The sequence below is a fragment of the Gobius niger genome (assembly GCF_951799975.1).
Source record: "Gobius niger genome assembly, chromosome: 13".
Classification (NCBI taxonomy): Eukaryota; Metazoa; Chordata; class Actinopteri; order Gobiiformes; family Gobiidae; genus Gobius; species Gobius niger.
In genome coordinates, this window is record NC_136864.1 from 4,523,524 (window position 1) to 4,541,028 (window position 17,505).

Genomic DNA, 17,505 nt, shown 5'->3' on the forward strand with positions numbered 1-17,505 from the left:
TGGAAAAAAGGCGTGAAAATAGCAACAAAACTGAGACGAAAACAATGATGGAAATGTGAGAAAAAAGTGAGAAAACATTGACAAAAAAGTGATGAAAAATTGATGAGAAAGTGGCAAAAATGTCACAAGAAATTGACAAAAATGTGACAAAAATGTAATAAAAATGTGACAAAAAAATTACAAAAATGTGACAAAAAAAATTGACAAAAAATACAAAAATGTGACAAAAATGTGACAAAAATGTGACAAACATTGACAAAAAAGTGACGAAAAATTGATGAAAAAGTGGCAAAAATGTCACAAGAAATTGACAAAACATTTGACCAAAAAATGACAAAAATGTGACAAAATGTGACAAAAAATTACAAAAATGTGATAAAAAATTGACGAAAAAATGTGACAAAAAACATACAAAAGTGTGACAAAAAATTACAAAAATGTGATAAAAATTTGTAAAAAAAATTACAAACATGTGATAAAAAATTGACGAAAAAATGTGACAAAAAATATGACAAAAAATTACAAAAAATGACGAAAAAATTACAAAAAAATTACAAAAATGTGACAAAAAATTCCCCAAAAAATGACAGACATGTGATAAAAAATTGACGAAAAAAATGACGAAAAAATGTGACAAAAAATGACAAAAAAATGACAAAAAATAACAAAAAAACAAAACAAAAATGTGACAAAAAATGACGAAAAAATTACAAAAATGTGACAAAAAATGACAAAAAAGTTACAAAAATGAGTTGAACACCCAACAAATAATTTGGAAAAAAAATCTGATGACGTGAGGAAAAAGATCCTCTCGGTTCAGGCGGGAGTTAAGCGGTTAAGGGAAGTTGTTGGTTCAATTCCCAGTCTATTCACCCTGATGTTCATCATTGTCTCATTCCGTTGCTATGAAAAAGTAGTCTATGCAGTACACTACACAGCGCTTATTCATCTGACTGGCTTTAACGCTCAGATGTATGCATGCATGAGAATTATTGAGGCATTACAGAAATCTGTTCATCTCAGCCCTGCCCAGATGAAGAGGAAACATGTCCGGTTCAGCAGAAGACAAAGAGCTCCCTTCAACCTCGGAGCAACCCGGATCCGACGCCCCAGCTCTGTCTGCGATCTCCCAAGAACCGGTTAAAGCAGAGGACTCTGTGATTTCATGCCAACACCCTCATAAAGGGTAAAGCTCTTTTACTTTCATTTATACTGAACACGCTATACTGTACTATACTCTTTAGTACATTTTGTTTCCTTGCTAATTGACTGTAACATTTGATTTTGCTTTTCAGGATCTCTATACTTATATAGAGGAAGCACTTTATATGTCTTCTATTTTATAAGCCTTGACACTGACCTCAATATAGGCTCTATTATTTCATACCATAATCACAGGGCAGGTCGAGCACACAGCCAAAACTCAGTGGAATAAGGAACAGCATTTTGGTTTTGGGCTGTAATTCTGGACAATATTTGAAGAAAGAGAAGAAAACTTGCACAGGGCAACTGCGACATGAGGTGCCAAACAGACTTTTTACTTTCTCTTTCAACAAGCAGCCATTTACCGGCCCCTTCCTCTGATTGTAGTTTCCAGCACTCTCATTCAGCCGTTCAGTGCTTATATCTTCTCGCTTCTGTACGACCTGCAGAAGCACATTTGTGATTCTGCGGCAGATGCCAGTGTAAATAATGGCACATCGTTCTCCTCCTGTTAGAAGGCCCTTACGCGAATCATTTATGGTCATGAACTAATTAGCTGTTGCTCCATGACTGTTTTGTTTATTAACACACCATAGGCACCGATCCCATGGGTGCTGCGGAGCTCGAGCACCCACTCAAATCTTTGGGCACCCCTGGCGAATTTGTCCTAATTACAAAATGATTCAATAGATATAACTTGTCAATCACGGGCCATCACTTCTGGTCCATTACAGGTCCATTACTAATTATTATTATATTATTTGAGATTTGAGATCTACAAACATCTTCTTCTGAGACACTGAACAGTGAAGAGGCACCAAGAGCCCCCACACCTGCAGCACAGAGGAGGCGTCACAAGAGGAGCTACAGGAAACAACAAGGAGATGGTGATAGACTGTGGAGGGAGCTGTGCAGGAGGAAGAGGAAGGACGAGGTGGAGCTGACCAGTGCAGGACACCACGCTCTGAGACAGGGACAAGCCCAGGAGGCGGTGCACCGTTTCAGATGATCAGAGGAGACAGAGGGCAGCTACAGTTTCTCCATCCTCCAAGGTCATGCGGGTGGAGTGGCTGAAGGACAACGAGATCATCGACCCGGCCGAGGACAGGAACTTCTACATCACCGTGGACCACAACCTGATCATCAAGCAGGCGCGTCTGTCCGACACGGCCAACTACACCTGTGTGGCCAAGAACATCGTGGCCAAGCACAAGAGCTCCACCGCCGTGGTCATCGTCTACGGATTTCCCATCAACCAGTGCTCCTCCTGTGACCAAAACAGTGAAGATGGCGGCCGCGACACAACGATCTTTCACCAAAGAAAGAAAAAAAGAGTGGTGCGCACTGAATGGGTGCTGCTGCCGGATGCTCTCTCATCGAATGCAATTTCTCCATCTGTGAGATCAATAAAGTATCACCTTATCTTATCTTATCTATTAATTATAGGTAGAGCGTCCATGAGTTGGTGAGATCAATTCTGGCCTTGTCATTTTTTTTACTTAGAGCAGCACTTCCAGAGCTGTTGTGTAGCCACGAATTACATTTAAATTGCGTTTTCACTGGGATATTTACTGAAAGAAGAAGTTGTTGAATCCATATTTGATCGGCACATTTTTCACTGATCGGACAAACTTTCCAGATCAAGTCAGGGCTCCACACTTACACTATTTAAAGCACATGCACCCAAAAGTTCCATGGGGCCAACTAAATATTGTTCATTGGTTTCACCGTTGCAACTACCCTGATCCTTGTCATTAAAGCAGTAGCGTAGGCCCCGACCGATATATCGGCCGGCCGATATTGTGACCGTTCGATTGGTGAACCCAAATAATAATCATATTTGTCTCATCAAGCCTCTGTAGAAATGAAAAAGTCTTTGCTAAGGAGCTTGGTAAATGCTGGAGAGCTTACAGTCGGAGAGCCCTGCTTTATGCTTTAAGATATTGAATGATTTCTTTCTGTAATCTTGTCACTTTCAGAATGGAATCAGACATTTCTGGTCCAACCGCAGTTTCTTTGAAGAGTGACTTCTCGAAGGACGTCCCCCTGCATTTTAAACAACAGTAAGTTTTGTTAAGAGTTCACTTAGATTTAGCCAAATGAATGTGCTTTGTTTCATTTGGCTTTTCTAGTTGTGAATGTGTTTTTGTAAATACATACATGGGGACACTGCACACACAAGTCCAGCATCCCAGATACATACCAAATCAAATCAAAACAACTTTATTCATCCCAATGGGCAATTCTGTTCACTGCTCTCTGGTCATAAAAACAGTAAATGGAGACACATACAACCATATACAGACGTCATGAACTTACAGCGTACTTAAAAATTTTCAGTCCCCCACCACATTAAACATGGCTCTTTTAAATGTCCGCTCTCTGCTGAACAAGTCTTTTATTGTGAATGATTTGATTTTAGACAAGAAGCTTGATTGTTTGTTTTTGACTGAGACCTGGCTGGGTGCAGCTGCGAACACTGTTCTCACGGAGGCCTCTCCACCTAATTTTAGCAGTGCATTTTCAGATAGACATGGTAAAAGGGGAGGTGGCACTGCATCAATAACTTCTAATACTCTTGCCACCAAACCTGTTTTATTTGAGCATTTTAACACTTTTGAATACCATGCTGTCGTTTTTAGTAATCCTCCAATTTTAGCCGTCACTATTTATAGACCACCAAAGAAATGCACAGCTTTTAACACTGAATTTGCAGTTTTTATCTATTATTCATAACTCATACGAGATGATTATTTTAACTGGTGATTTTAATCTACACATAGATAATCTTTTAGATCCGGTGGCAACCGAGTTTTTAAATGTTCTTAACTATATGGATTTTACCCAACACGTCACGCAGCCAACTCACGACAGAGGACACAGTCTGGACCTGGTCATCACGTATGGCCTGTCCACGGCTGTGTCCTCTGTCGTCGACTTGGCTGTCTCTGACCACTACTGTGTGTTTTTTAATGTCACCGGTTTTATTCAACGGGAGACCTCGGTGAGAACTGTCAGGAAACGTTATCTTACCCCTGAAGTGGCTGCAAATTTTATTGATGTTTTAGAGAAATGTCCTCCTCTTGTTTTACCTGCTCCCCCTGATTTTATTGTTGAAAATTTTAACAGCAAATTACAGTTCGCCCTGGACACAGTTGCTCCACTTAAAACAAAACACATTAACATAAAACACATTCCTCCATGGAGAAATGAAGAACTTAAAAAACTTAAACGTAAATGCAGGGTGGCGGAGAGGAGATGGAGGAAGGACAAAATAACTATACATTTTCAAATATTCTCTGAGCATCAAAAAATATACAACAACGCAATAAGAAACGCACGCAATAACTACTTTTCAAACCTAATCAGTATCCATAAAAATAACCCCAAAATTTTATTTTCCACCATCAACCATTTATTCAACCCGGAATTTAACAAAACCCATTTTAAAGTGTCTGACTCCCTTTGCGACGCGTTTGCAGACCACTTCGTGGGGAAGGTGGACACTATCAGATGTAATATTTTATCCTCCCAAAATAACATGGTTTTAATTGCATCTGGGTGTCTGCCTTCAGAGGAAACACTGGACAGTTTTGTCCTGGTTAATGCTGAGATGCTTGATAAAGTTTTCTCCTCAGTGAGGCCCACCACATGTCTTTTAGACCCGGTCCCAACGCCGTTTTTTAAAACATTTTATGGATCTTTTAGAGACGAGCTTTTAAACATGATGAATTGCTCTCTTCAGACAGGGGTCTTCCCTGCTGCCTTTAAAGGGGCGGTGGTGAGGCCCCTGCTGAAGAAGAGCAATTTGGATTTTAATGACCTGAACAATTTCAGGCCGGTATCCAACTTACCATTTTTAAGCAAAATTTTAGAAAAACTTGTTTTTAATCAACTTCGTGATTTTATTACCGCACAAAATGTCCTTGAAAAATTTCAGTCTGGCTTTAGGGTAAACCACAGCACCGAGACGGCCCTTTTAAAGATTTTAAACGATTTTAGATTAAATTATGATTCTAAAAAGTTGACCGTGCTGGTTCTTCTGGATTTGAGCGCTGCTTTTGATACAGTCGACCACACTATTCTTTTAACTCGTTTAAAACACATGGGCCTCTCCGGTGCTGTACACAAATGGTTTACTTCCTACCTCACAGACAGGACATTCATGGTAAGTGTGGATACCTGCTCCTCTAAAGTCCATAAAATCACATGTGGTGTGCCCCAGGGTTCGATTTTAGGCCCAGTGCTTTTTAACCTGTATATGCTCCCTCTTGGTGATGTCATCAGGAGACATGGAGTCAACTTTCACAGTTATGCTGATGATACACAGTTATACATCTCCATGTCTCCTGATGACACCAGGCCAATGGATGCACTTTTTAACTGCATTTTAGATATCAAATCCTGGATGGCAGAAAACTTTCTCCAGCTTAACCAGGACAAGACTGAAGTTTTAGTCATCGGTCCTGAGGCCCAGAGAGAGAAACTTTTACCCAAACTGCAGTCATTGTCTTTTAATCCTTCCTCACAGGTGAAAAACCTGGGCGTGATCTGACTTTTATTCCACACATTAAGAATATCACAAAGATAGGTTTTTACCATCTAAAGAACATAGCCAGAGTCCGCCCCATTCTCTCTCGGGCCAACACGGAGACGCTAATGCATGCTTTTATCACCAGTCGTATCGACTACTGTAATGCCCTGCTTTCTGGTCTTCCCAAAAAGAGTATCTCAGGTTTGCAACTTTTGCAAAACTCAGCAGCTCGTGTCCTGACGAAGACCAGGAGGCGGGACCACATTACACCGGTTTTAGAATCGCTGCATTGGCTCCCCGTGTGTTTCAGGATCGATTTTAAAATTCTTTTAATGGTTTTTAAATGTCTTAATGGTCTTGGTCCTTCTTATCTCTCAGAACTGCTTTTACCTTATGAACCTTCACGGCCCCTTCGCTCCTCTGGCAGAGGTCTCCTTGTTATTCCTAAAGTCAACAAAAAGACTTATGGCGAGGCGTCTTTCCAGTATTACGGCCCTCGCCTCTGGAATGACCTGCCGGAGGAGCTCAGGGCTGTAGAGAACGTTCATGTTATTAAGAGCAGGCTCAAGACCCACCTTTTTAGCTTAGCTTTTAGCTGATTTCTACTTACTTATTTTTTCAGTTATTTTTATTATTATTTATGTTTATAATTATCTTATTATACTAGTTTTTAGTTAGTTTTATATATATGTTTATTTTATTTTATTTATTATTATTATTATTTTTATTTATTTTATGTATATATTTGTATATTGCATTTTTGCATTTTTAGAATTTCCAGTGTTTCCTCTGAGGGAGCCCTCTGCCCCGGGAGCGGTGGTCGGCTGTGGCTGTGTGGGCACTGTCCTCTGGGTGCCCGGATGGAGGTGTGGTGCTTCTGCTGCACCTCCGCGGGGTGTCCAGTGGTGGTGCCCTGTGGCTGTGGCTGATGTACCGCTCCCGGTGCAGACGGCTCCTCTGATGGCATTTCCTTACCTGGTTCATCTGTACCCAGACTCAGCATTACGTCCATTATCTCATCGTGTATGTGTGTGTGTGTGGCTGCGTGTGTGCGTGTGGCTGTGTGTGTGTGCCTGCGTGTGTGTATGTGGCTATGGGGAGGGGGGTGGGGTGAGCAGTGTTGTTGTCTGTTTGGAAGAGTGGGTGGTTGGGTGGGCGGGAACTGCTTTTAATCTGTAAAGCACTTTGTGTTACAACTCTGTATGAAAAGCGCTTTATAAATAAAGTTTTGATTGATTGATTGATTGAAAAAGAACAATATACCAAAATATACTAATCTTTTAATGCTGTGATTTTCAGTATTGATGCTGACAGCTCCGATCCATCCTGTGTTTCGTTGAAGAGTGACTTCTCTAAAGACGTTCCTTTGCATTTCAAACAGCAGGATTTAATTTCAGAGTAAGTCTCCTGTTTGTCTTTGTGAGTCTGTCTCTTAAGGCTATTACAGAAATAAAAGCGAAAACAACTTTTCAGATCAGGGCTCCACACTTACACCCTAGAAGTACGTGCACCCAAAGGTTCGATGGGACCAAAAAGTAATTTTTCATTGGTTTCACCGGTGAAACTTCCTCGTCATTGAAGTAGTTCATAGCTTATTGTTCTTTTTGTATCTATGGAGAAGTCTTAAGACCAGCAAGTGTATTTGCCTAAAATATTTAACTTTCCAAGTACTACTAGGGTTAGACTAGAGTAAGCCATGTCTTAACGACTAACTTGTTTAGAACTGGTTTTCTGCTTCGTTTTATGATTATATGGTTCATTTCTACTTTAGTTTTTGATCTTGTTTTTCCTGGTTATGTGTACTTTAGCACATGTTATTGGTTTTACCACAAGGGTGCTTAACAAGGAACAAATACCAGGAAATGTATTGTTTTTTGGAAGGAACTTGGTTGACAGATGTTAGTAAAGTAAACTCTGTGAGGATTTATTAGGTAAAGTTTGTCTCCATAACCGGTTTGTATTCGTCACAGTGAACAGATGCCAAATGTACCGAATGACAATCAAACGGAAATGAAGTCTGTTTTTGAGGTAAGCATGTGATCACTTTCCCAACTATTCACCATGTGTGTCCTATCCAATCTATCCAGTCTATCCAATCTGTCCAATCTAAATGTAAGTCTTGTTTCAGGCTGTTGAGAAGTCCATTTTTGAGTTGGTGCACTCGGAGCTGCACAGGTTCTTGGCGGTTGTGAGCGCAGACTGTATGGAGTGTTTTAAGGCAAAAAATCAGGAACAGGATGAGTGGAGGAAGGCCAGAGAAGCTGTTCTCGACCTGACTCTAGAAGTCCTCAAAGACATGAAGAAAGACAGCATGGCAGACATTCTCAAAAACAGTAAGTCATGTTTATTGCTTTTGCAACTAGAGAAATATTTACGGGTCACTGTGATCATTTTAAAGAGACTCTTGTAGAAGTAATTGCTCAGCTGTAGAGCCAAGTACACAAATGTAAAATAACCAAAGCTACCTTTGCTATTTATTTTTAGGGTCTTGTACCTTATTTTTGCAACTGTGACAAAGATAAACTAGATACATTTGAAATAATAATCCAAATTAATGATTGGTTCATCACAGGAATGAGTATCTACCCAAATGAGCAAATTACAGCTGCACCACCACATTAATTCTTAAGAACTAGCCTGCTAACAGTGCAGCTTTGTTACTTTCAGGTTTGGGATCTATAAAAATAGTTCACAATATAATACTGACAGTACTCTGCAACGATTTATGATAGAAGACAAAGTTCAATCTACACATCAATAAACATTTGCAGTGCAGTCCGCAAGTTTATGTGTGGACATTCTTCATGTTGATAAAGTTGTTATGATGTGACTTTGTCTCCATTTAGGGCTGCTAGCTCCTGTGTGCCAATGTCAACTTAGGTCCACTTTCAAGTTGAAGTTTCAGAGCGTATTTGAGGGACTTCAAGAAACAGGAAAAACAACCCCATTGAATGAAATCTACACAGAGCTTTATGTCATTGAAGAAGGAGCAGGTGGGACTAAAGAGCATGAAGTTACACAAATTCAAATGAGGCCATCCAGAGCAATTACAACTGTGAAAAGCACAGATGTCTTCAGCCTTCCTGGGACACAGCAGAAGGTTCGAACTGTGCTGACGAAGGGTGTAGCTGGTATCGGGAAAACTCTCCTGACACAGAAGTTCAGTTTGGACTGGGCTGAAGGCATCACCAACCAGAACATCCACTTCATCTTCCCCTTCACCTTCAGAGAGCTTAACCTACTGCGAGGAGACTCCTTCAGTCTGTATGGACTCATTGGACACTTCTTCACAGAAACTAATGAAGGCATCTGCAGATTCGAAGAGTTTAAATGCTTGTTCATCTTTGACGGTTTAGACGAGTGTCGCCTTGAACTGGATTTCTCCAAAATTCATTCTGTCACAGACGTGAGGGAGAAGACCTCTGTGGAGGTTCTCCTGGTGAACATCATTAGAGGAACACTGCTGCCTTCTGCTCTTATATGGATAACCTCCCGCCCCGCAGCAGCCAATCAGATTCCAGCAAACTGTGTTGACATGGTAACAGAGGTGCGAGGGTTCACCGATCCACAGAAAGAGATTTACTTCAGGAAAAAGTTCAGAGATGAAGAGCAAGCCTCAAAGGTCCTTGCTCACGTCAGAGCTTCACCAAGCGTCTACAACATGTGCTCCATCCCAGCCTTCTGCTGGATCACAGCCAAAGTCATGGACAACGTCCTCCAAACTGAAGAGGGCAAGGTAAGAACGGTTTCATAATTCTGAGTGATTCATTATTATGTATGGAGACACTGGAGAGAGAAAAGATTTAGGGCTCCACTGTTTAATATTCACAGAAATAAAAACGGTAACATCCAGAAAGTTTCTTTTATACCGAGAACTGCAAGAACAAAAGTAATTTTTGTCTTGTGACCGAAGATATTTCCATGGTTTCACTCTGGAAGAAGCGAGCTACTGATAAGGCCAGACAAATCATGAGCCAACCAGAGCACTTTCTGTCCTCTGAGCTTCTGTTGATGGCCTCTCGGTGGCGCTATAGTGTGCCGTGAGCATCTGTTGTATTTTAAGTATTTTATCTGCACTCTTGCCTTTTACTGTAATTGATTAATTTTATATTGATGTCCAGAGGAGAAGGAGCGACAAAAACAGAGGTTAGGTAACTTACTTTTGAACGAGCAAGAAAAATAGTGCTCAAGACAGAGCGAAATAGTGCTCAAGACAGAGCGAAATAGTGCTCAAGACAGAGCGAGTCAAAACAAGACTTAAAAATGGTGCTCAAGACAGAGCGAGTCACACAAGAATTAAAAATAGAGCTCAAGACAGAGCGAAATAGTGCTCAAGACAGAGCGAGTCAAAACAAGACTTAAAAATAGTGCTCAAGACAGAGCGAAATAGTGCTCAAGACAGAGCGAGTCAAAACAAGACTTAAAAATAGTGCTCAAGACAGAGCGAATCAAAACAAGACTTAAAAATGCATATAACTGAAAGTATTTTATCTACACTCTTGCCTCTTACTGTAATTGATTAATTCTATGTTGATGTTTTATTGATTGTATTTGTTTTATGCAACTGTGAAGCACTTTGAATTGCCTTGTGTATAATTTGTGCTCTACAAATAAACTTGCCTTGCCTTGCCTTGCCTTGTTGTCTGAGGAATTCTCACCAGAACGTCCCTTTGGTCCTCATGGCACTGACATTGCTGATTGATCACCTCCTGATGGCCAGGGGCAACTCCAAAATAAATGTTTAAAAATAGATTCCAATGGAACCCCATGAACTGCTACCTTAACGTGGTGGGGTTGTTTGAGTGCCCGAATGATCCGAGGAGCTATGTTGTCTGGGGCTTTATGCCCCTGGTAGGGTCTCCCATGGCAAACAGGTCCGAGGTGACGGGTCAGACGAAGAGCAGTTCAGAAGATCTCTATGGGCGTACAATATTCAAGGACCGTGACGTCGCCCGGCATGGCGCAGCCGGGGCCCCACCCTGGAGCCAGACCTGGGGTTGGGGCCCGAACGCGAGCGTCTGGTGGCCGGGTCTCTGCCCACGGGGCCCGGCCGGGCCCAGCCCGAAGGGACGACGTGGGCCCGCCCTCCTGTGGACCCACCACCCGCAGAGGGATCCGTAGGGGTCGGGTGCGGAGAGGACTGGGTGGCAGTCAGAGGCAGGTGCCTCGACGACCTGGTCCGCATGCACAGCTTCTGGCGTTCGGGACATGGACCGTCACCTCACTGGGGGGGAAGGAGCCTGAGCTTGTGCGGGAGGTTGAGAGATACCGACTAGATATAGTCGGGCTCACCTCCACGCACAGCTTGGGTTCCGGATCCCAACTCCTGGAGAGAGGCTGGACTCTCCATTTTTCTGGAGTTGCCCGTGGGGAGAGGCGGCGGGCTGGGGTGGGTTTGCTCATATCCCCCCAGCTCAGCCGCCACGTGTTGGAGTTCACCCCGGTGGACGAGAGGGTCGCGTCCCTACGCCTTCGGGTCGGGGACAGGTCTCTCACCGTTGTTTCGGCCTACGGGCCCAACATCGGTGCAGAGTACCCGGCCTTCTTGGAGTCCCTGGGAGGGGTACTAGATGGTGCTCCGACTGGGGACTCCATTGTTCTGCTGGGGGACTTCAACGCCCACGTGGGTAACGACAGTGAGACCTGGGAGGGGGTGATTGGGAAGAACGGCCTCCCCGATCTGAACCCGAGTGGTGTTCTGTTATTGGACTTCTGTGCTAGTCACAGTTTGTCCATAACGAACACCATGTTCGAGCACAAGGGTGTCCATAAGTGCACGTGGCACCAGGACACCCTAGGCAGGAGGTCGATGATCGACTTTGTAGTTGTGTCGTCTGACCTCCGGCCGCGTGTCTCGGACACTCGGGTGAAGAGAGGGGCGGAGCTGTCAATTGATCACCACCTGGTGGTGAGCTGGATCCGCTGGCAGGGGAGGAAGCCGGTCAGACCTGGCAGGCCCAAGCGTGTTGTGAGGGTCTGCTGGGAACGTCTGGCGGATCCCTCTGTCAGTGGGGTCTTCAACTCCCACCTCCGGAAAAGCTTCACCCAGATTCCGGGGGAGGCGGGGGACATGGAGTCAGAGTGGACTCTGTTCTCCTCCTCCATTGTCGATGCGGCTGCTCGTAGTTGTGGCCGTAAGGTCTCTGGTGCCTGTCGCGGCGGCAATCCCCGAACCCGGTGGTGGCGCCCGGAAGTAAGGGATGCCGTCAAGCTGAAGAAGGAGTCCTACCTGGCCTTGTTGGCTTGTGGGACTCCTGAGGCAGCTGAGAGGTACCGGCAGGCCAAGCGTGCTGCAGCTCGTGCGGTCGCGGAGGCTAAAACTCGGGTCTGGGAGGAGTTCGGGGAGGCCATGGAGGAAGACTATCGGTCGCCCTCGAAGAGATTCTGGCAAACCATCCGGCGCCTCAGGACGGGGAAGCAGTGCTTCACCAGCACTGTGTACAGTGCGGGTGGGGGGCTGCTGACCTCGACTGGGGATGTCGTCGGGCGGTGGAAGGAGTACTTCGAGGACCTCCTCAATCCCGTCGTCACGTCTTCCAATGAGGAAGCAGAGGCTGAGGACCCGGAGGTGGGCTCGCCCATCACCGGGGCTGAAGTCACCAAGGTGGTGAGAAAGCTCCTTGGTGGCAAGGCTCCGGGGGTGGATGAGATTCGCCCTGAGTACCTTAAGTCTCTGGATGTTGTAGGACTGTCTTGGCTGACACGTCTCTGCAACATCGCGTGGCGGTCGGGGACAGTGCCCCTGGATTGGCAGACCGGGGTGGTGGTCCCTCTCTTTAAAAAGGGAGATCGGAGGGTGTGTTCCAATTACAGAGGAATCACCCTCCTTAGCCTCCCCGGTAAGGTCTATTCCGGGGTGCTGGAGAGGAGGATCCGGCCGATAGTTGAACCTCGGATCCAGGAGGAACAATGCGGTTTTCGTCCTGGTCGTGGCACACTGGACCAACTCTATACCCTTCATCGGGTACTCGAGGGTTCGTGGGAGTTCGCCCAACCAGTCCACATGTGTTTTGTGGATCTGGAGAAAGCGTTCGACCGCGTCCCTCGTGGTGCCCTGTGGGGGGTGCTCCGGGAGTATGGGGTCCGGGGCCCTCTGCTAAGGGCTGTCCGTTCCCTGTATGACCGCAGCAGGAGCTTGGTTCGCATTGCTGGCAGTAAGTCAGACCTGTTCCCGGTGCGTGTTGGTCTCCGCCAGGGCTGCCCTTTGTCACCGGTTCTGTTCATTACTTTTATGGACAGAATTTCTAGGCGCAGCCAGGGGCCGGAGGGTGTCCGGTTTGGGAGCCTCAGAGTCTCATCTCTACTGTTTGCGGACGATGTTGTTCTGATGGCTTCAACGAACCAGGACCTTCAGCACGCACTGGGGCGGTTTGCAGCCGAGTGTGTAGCGGCCGGGATGAGGATCAGCACCTCCAAATCCGAGGCCATGGTTCTCCACCGGAAAAAGGTGGTTTCCCCTCTCCAGGTCGGTGGGGAGTCCTTACCTCAAGTGGAGGAGTTCAAGTATCTCGGGGTCTTGTTCACGAGTGGGGGACGGATGGAGCGTGAGATCGATAGACGGATCGGTGCGGCGTCAGCAGTGATGTGGTCGCTGTATCGGTCTGTCGTGGTGAAGAGGGAACTGAGTCGGAGGGCAAAGCTCTCGATTTACCGATCGATCTACGTTCCCACCCTCACCTATGGTCATGAGATTTGGGTCATGACCGAAAGGACAAGATCGCGAATACAAGCGGCCGAAATGAGTTTCCTTCGCAGGATGGCTGGGCGCACCCTCCGAGACCGGGTGAGGAGCTCAGTTACCCGGGAGGAGCTCGGAGTAGAGTCGCTGCTCCTTCACGTCGAAAGGAGCCAGCTGAGGTGGCTCGGGCATCTGTTTCGGATGCCTCCTGGTCGCCTCCCGCGGGAGGTGTTCCAGGCATGTCCTAGTGGGACAAGGCCTCGTGGAAGGCCCAGGACACGGTGGTGGGACTATGTGTCCGAGCTGGCCTGGTGTCGCCTCGGGGTCCCCCCAGAACAGCTGGAGGAGGTGTGTGTGGATCGGGAAGTTTGGGCATCTCTGCTGAGACTGCTGCCCCCGCGACCCGGCCCCGGATAAAGCGGAAGAAAATGGATGGATGGATGGATAGATTCCAATGGAGACTTTACACCTCCCAAACACAGCTTAAAAGCCTGTTGTTTGTTTTTTCCGAAAATTTGCTGTGACCCACGTGTCAATGCAGGGAATCATATTTTTAACCACGCTGGTTTTTGTTCTGTGGAATTAAAAAGTTCAGCCTGAGGTTTTGATCGACTCACCCTGGAGGACTGTGGAGGCTTGTTGCTGCTCAGCCCACCTCGGGGGGTAGAATATCCAGCTTTTTGTCCTGTTTTGGAACATGATCTGTAGGAGACTGGGCTGCCATAATGGATTCTCTCTCTAATGGAATATTGTAAATTAATGTAAATTGGGAGGAGTGAGCAATGCTGAGTCTACTAACATAAGTCTATGACTGCGTGACAGCAGTTGCGAATTACATATTTGTTTTTGTCTAATGACTGAGCTGTATCTACGTCGGTTTTGTGCATGCGTTACAAAGACACACATTTCTAATATCAACATTCTTTGCCACAGCTGCCCCAGACTCTGACGGAGCTGTACATCCACTTCCTAGTTATCCAAGCCAAGGTGACTAATGTAAAATACAAAGGTAAACCTGGATCAGGCCTTCACTGGAGCACTGAGGGAAGGACCACCATCACTTTATTATCCAAACTGGCCTTTGAGGAGCTGCTGAAAGGAAACTTCATTTTCTATGAAACTGATTTAACTGACCATGACATCAACATTACAGAGGCTTCTGTTCAGTCTGGACTCTTCTCTCAGATGTTTAAAGAAGAGAGAGGTCTGTACCAGGACAAGGTCTTCTCCTTCGTCCATCTGAGCGTGCAGGAGTTTCTGGCAGCTCTTCATGTTCATGTCACTTTTATGGACTCTGGAGTCAACCTGCTCTCAGAGAAACAGTCTCTCTGGTATAAACTATTCGGCGACAGATCATCAGTAATCCAGTTTTATAAAACAGCAGTGGACAAAGCTTTAGAAAGTCAGAATGGACATCTGGACCTCTTCCTCAGATTTCTTCTTGGTCTGTCTCTTGAGTGTAACCAGAGTCTGCTCCGAGGGTTGGTGAGACAGACAGGAAGTCCACAGATAAACAAACAAACAAGTGAATATTTGAAGACCATGCTAGACTCAGGTCTGTCTGTAGAGAGGAACCTCACGCTGCTGCAGTGTCTGAATGAGCTGAAGGACAGTGGTCTCTGCGAGGAGGTCCAGACCTGGCTCAACTCTGAGAAGATCCCCTCAGACCTGTCTCCTGCTCAGTGGTCTGCACTGGTCTCCATCTTACTGTCATTAGAAGAGCCAGAGTTTGATCTGACCAAATACCAGCCCTCAGAGACTGCTCTGCTGATGCTGATGCCAGTCGTCAAACAATCCTCCAAAGCTCTGTAAGTTTATTTTCATAATCAGATTTGTATTGTTGTTGAGTCTACTGAAGACAAAAACAGTTCTTACAGTGTTTCTTGTGCTCTTCAGACTGAGTGGCTGTGGTCTTTCAGACAAAGCCTGTGAAGCTCTGTCCTTAGAACTCAGTTCTCGGTCCAGTCTTAAGGACTTGGACGTCAGCAACAACATCTTGAAGGACTCCGGTCTCCAACTGATCTGTGAGGGACTAAAGAGCTCCAGTTGTGCACTGCACACACTCAGGTCTGTAATAATGTTACATACCTATTGATATATTGACCAATATTAAACTTAACATGAGTCTGAAAGCTTGGATTCTCCACAATTTAGTGATCTTAGTTTTTGTAATTCTCAGTCTGAGGCAGTGCGGTCTCTCCTCTACATCCTGTGAAGCTCTGGTCTCAGTTCTGGTTTCAGACTCCAACAGTCTGACAGAGCTGGACCTCAGCAACAATAACCTGCTGGACTCCGGAGTCAAGATTCTGTGCAATGCTCTCAAGAACCCCCTCTGTAAACTGGAGACACTCAGGTCAGAGCTTCTTCACCTACTGAGTTAACACTTAACCTACTGAGATAATTCATCTACGTACATCCATGCTTCTATGTGTCTTCACCCTGATGGTGTTCTACAATCCGCAGGCTGTCTGGTTGTCAGGTGTCGAAGAGCGGCTGTGCGTTTCTGGTCTCTGCACTGAGCTCAGGAGCTTCATGTTTAACAGAGCTTGACCTCAGCTATAACCATCCAGGAGAAACTGAAGCTAAACAGCTGACTGCTCTGTTTCAGGATCCTCAGAAAAAACTCAGGTTTTTAGGTTTCTTGATTGTTTATTGCTAACCTGAGCCTTTCTTTTGAAATCATGCAACATAACTCAAAACTTGCCTCACCTTTTATCAATGTGTTTTCTTTATAATCTATTGATTCTTTCTTTTTTATTTATCTTGCATTACCTTTCTTCTGTGTCAGTATTCACCTTTTGCCTTATGCATTTGGGGATTGGCCATGTTTGCAGGCTGAATGGAGGAGCTACATAGCTCTTGGGCATTTTGTAATAATTGTTTTTATTTTACCATAGCTTGGAGCACGGGGGAGTGGAGCGATTAAGAGGTGGCTTCAACAAATGTAAGTGCTGAATGTAAGTTCAAGTTTAAGATCCATTGACAGTAGTACAATTCATGGATTATTGTCTTCTGCAGATGCATGTCATCTCACATTTGACCTAAACTCGGCAAACAAGAAAATCAAACTGTCTGATAACAACAGAAGGATCACAGTGGAGCAAGAGAAGCAGACGCACCCCGATCACTCTGAGCGGTTTGACTACTGGAAACAGGTCCTGTGCTCTGAGGGTCTGACAGGGAGGAAGTACTGGGAGGTGGAGGTTAAGGGCAATGTTTACATCGCCGTGACCTACAAAAGCATCAAACGCAGAGGAAAAGGAGAAGAGAGCTGCTTTGGGAAAAACGCTCAGTCCTGGAGTCTGGGCTCTTCTGCAGATCAGATGTTATCTGTGCTGCACCAGAACAGAAGGAGGTCTTTAAGAAAGAAAGAGTCTGATCGAATTGGAGTTTATCTGGATTGGGACAATGGGCTCCTCTCCTTTTATGAGGTTTCTTCCAAGCAGAAGACCCACCTGCACACGTTAAAGACCAGGTTCACTGAAGAGGTCTACCCTGCCTTTAGGATCAAGACCAAACCCGTCAACTCCTCTGTCACTCTGTGTAAAGTGTAATCTAGACAAGTGGCCACTTTATTATTAAACAAAGGGTTTAAATTGTACTTTTTTTTTTTTTAAACCATGTTATAATATCCTCATCAAGAACATGGTGTACGTAGTGTTTGTTTCAGTAATCCTGCACAATCTCTTGCAGAAATGCATGTGACAGATGTTGATCCTTTTGTCCATGGCTTCTCAATATGTACCTGCTAACTTGGGCCCAATCAATTGGAACTGGATACCAACAACCATAACAATCGCCAACTGGAGGGAACAAGGAAAGCGCAGCCTTTCATACTCCATAGTAAATAAACTGAAAACCTTTGACAGAAGATCATGCTAAACACACAAAGGGAGGAGAGGGGCATAAAGTGTCACAGATTTCAATCAGAATAAACACGAAGAAAGACTTGACACTTTATTGTCCCAAGAGGGAAATCCTTTTTACACAGTGCACGTTTGACAAAAGGGCTTACAAATGTTGAGAAATGTGATGGCTGAGGGGATCAGGCTTCTTATAAGACGAGCCTTCCCGGATTTGAGCGTCCTGT

General features: G+C 45.0%; 1 protein-coding gene across 1 annotated transcript; it reads left to right on the forward strand.

Moving 5' to 3' along the window:
- The first annotated feature begins 1,027 nt into the window (after positions 1–1,027).
- On the forward strand, positions 1,028–16,994 carry LOC306972950 (protein NLRC3-like). The gene is made up of 12 exons (XM_079569689.1): positions 1,028–1,186; positions 3,183–3,266; positions 7,037–7,135; positions 7,708–7,765; positions 7,866–8,070; positions 8,584–9,473; positions 14,349–15,223; positions 15,312–15,482; positions 15,595–15,768; positions 15,879–16,043; positions 16,313–16,359; positions 16,434–16,994. Exons 1-12 carry the CDS (start codon positions 1,047–1,049, stop codon positions 16,967–16,969), a joined length of 3,444 nt encoding a protein of 1,147 aa, XP_079425815.1. The 5' UTR covers positions 1,028–1,046; the 3' UTR covers positions 16,970–16,994.
- Positions 16,995–17,505: the final 511 nt, after the last annotated feature.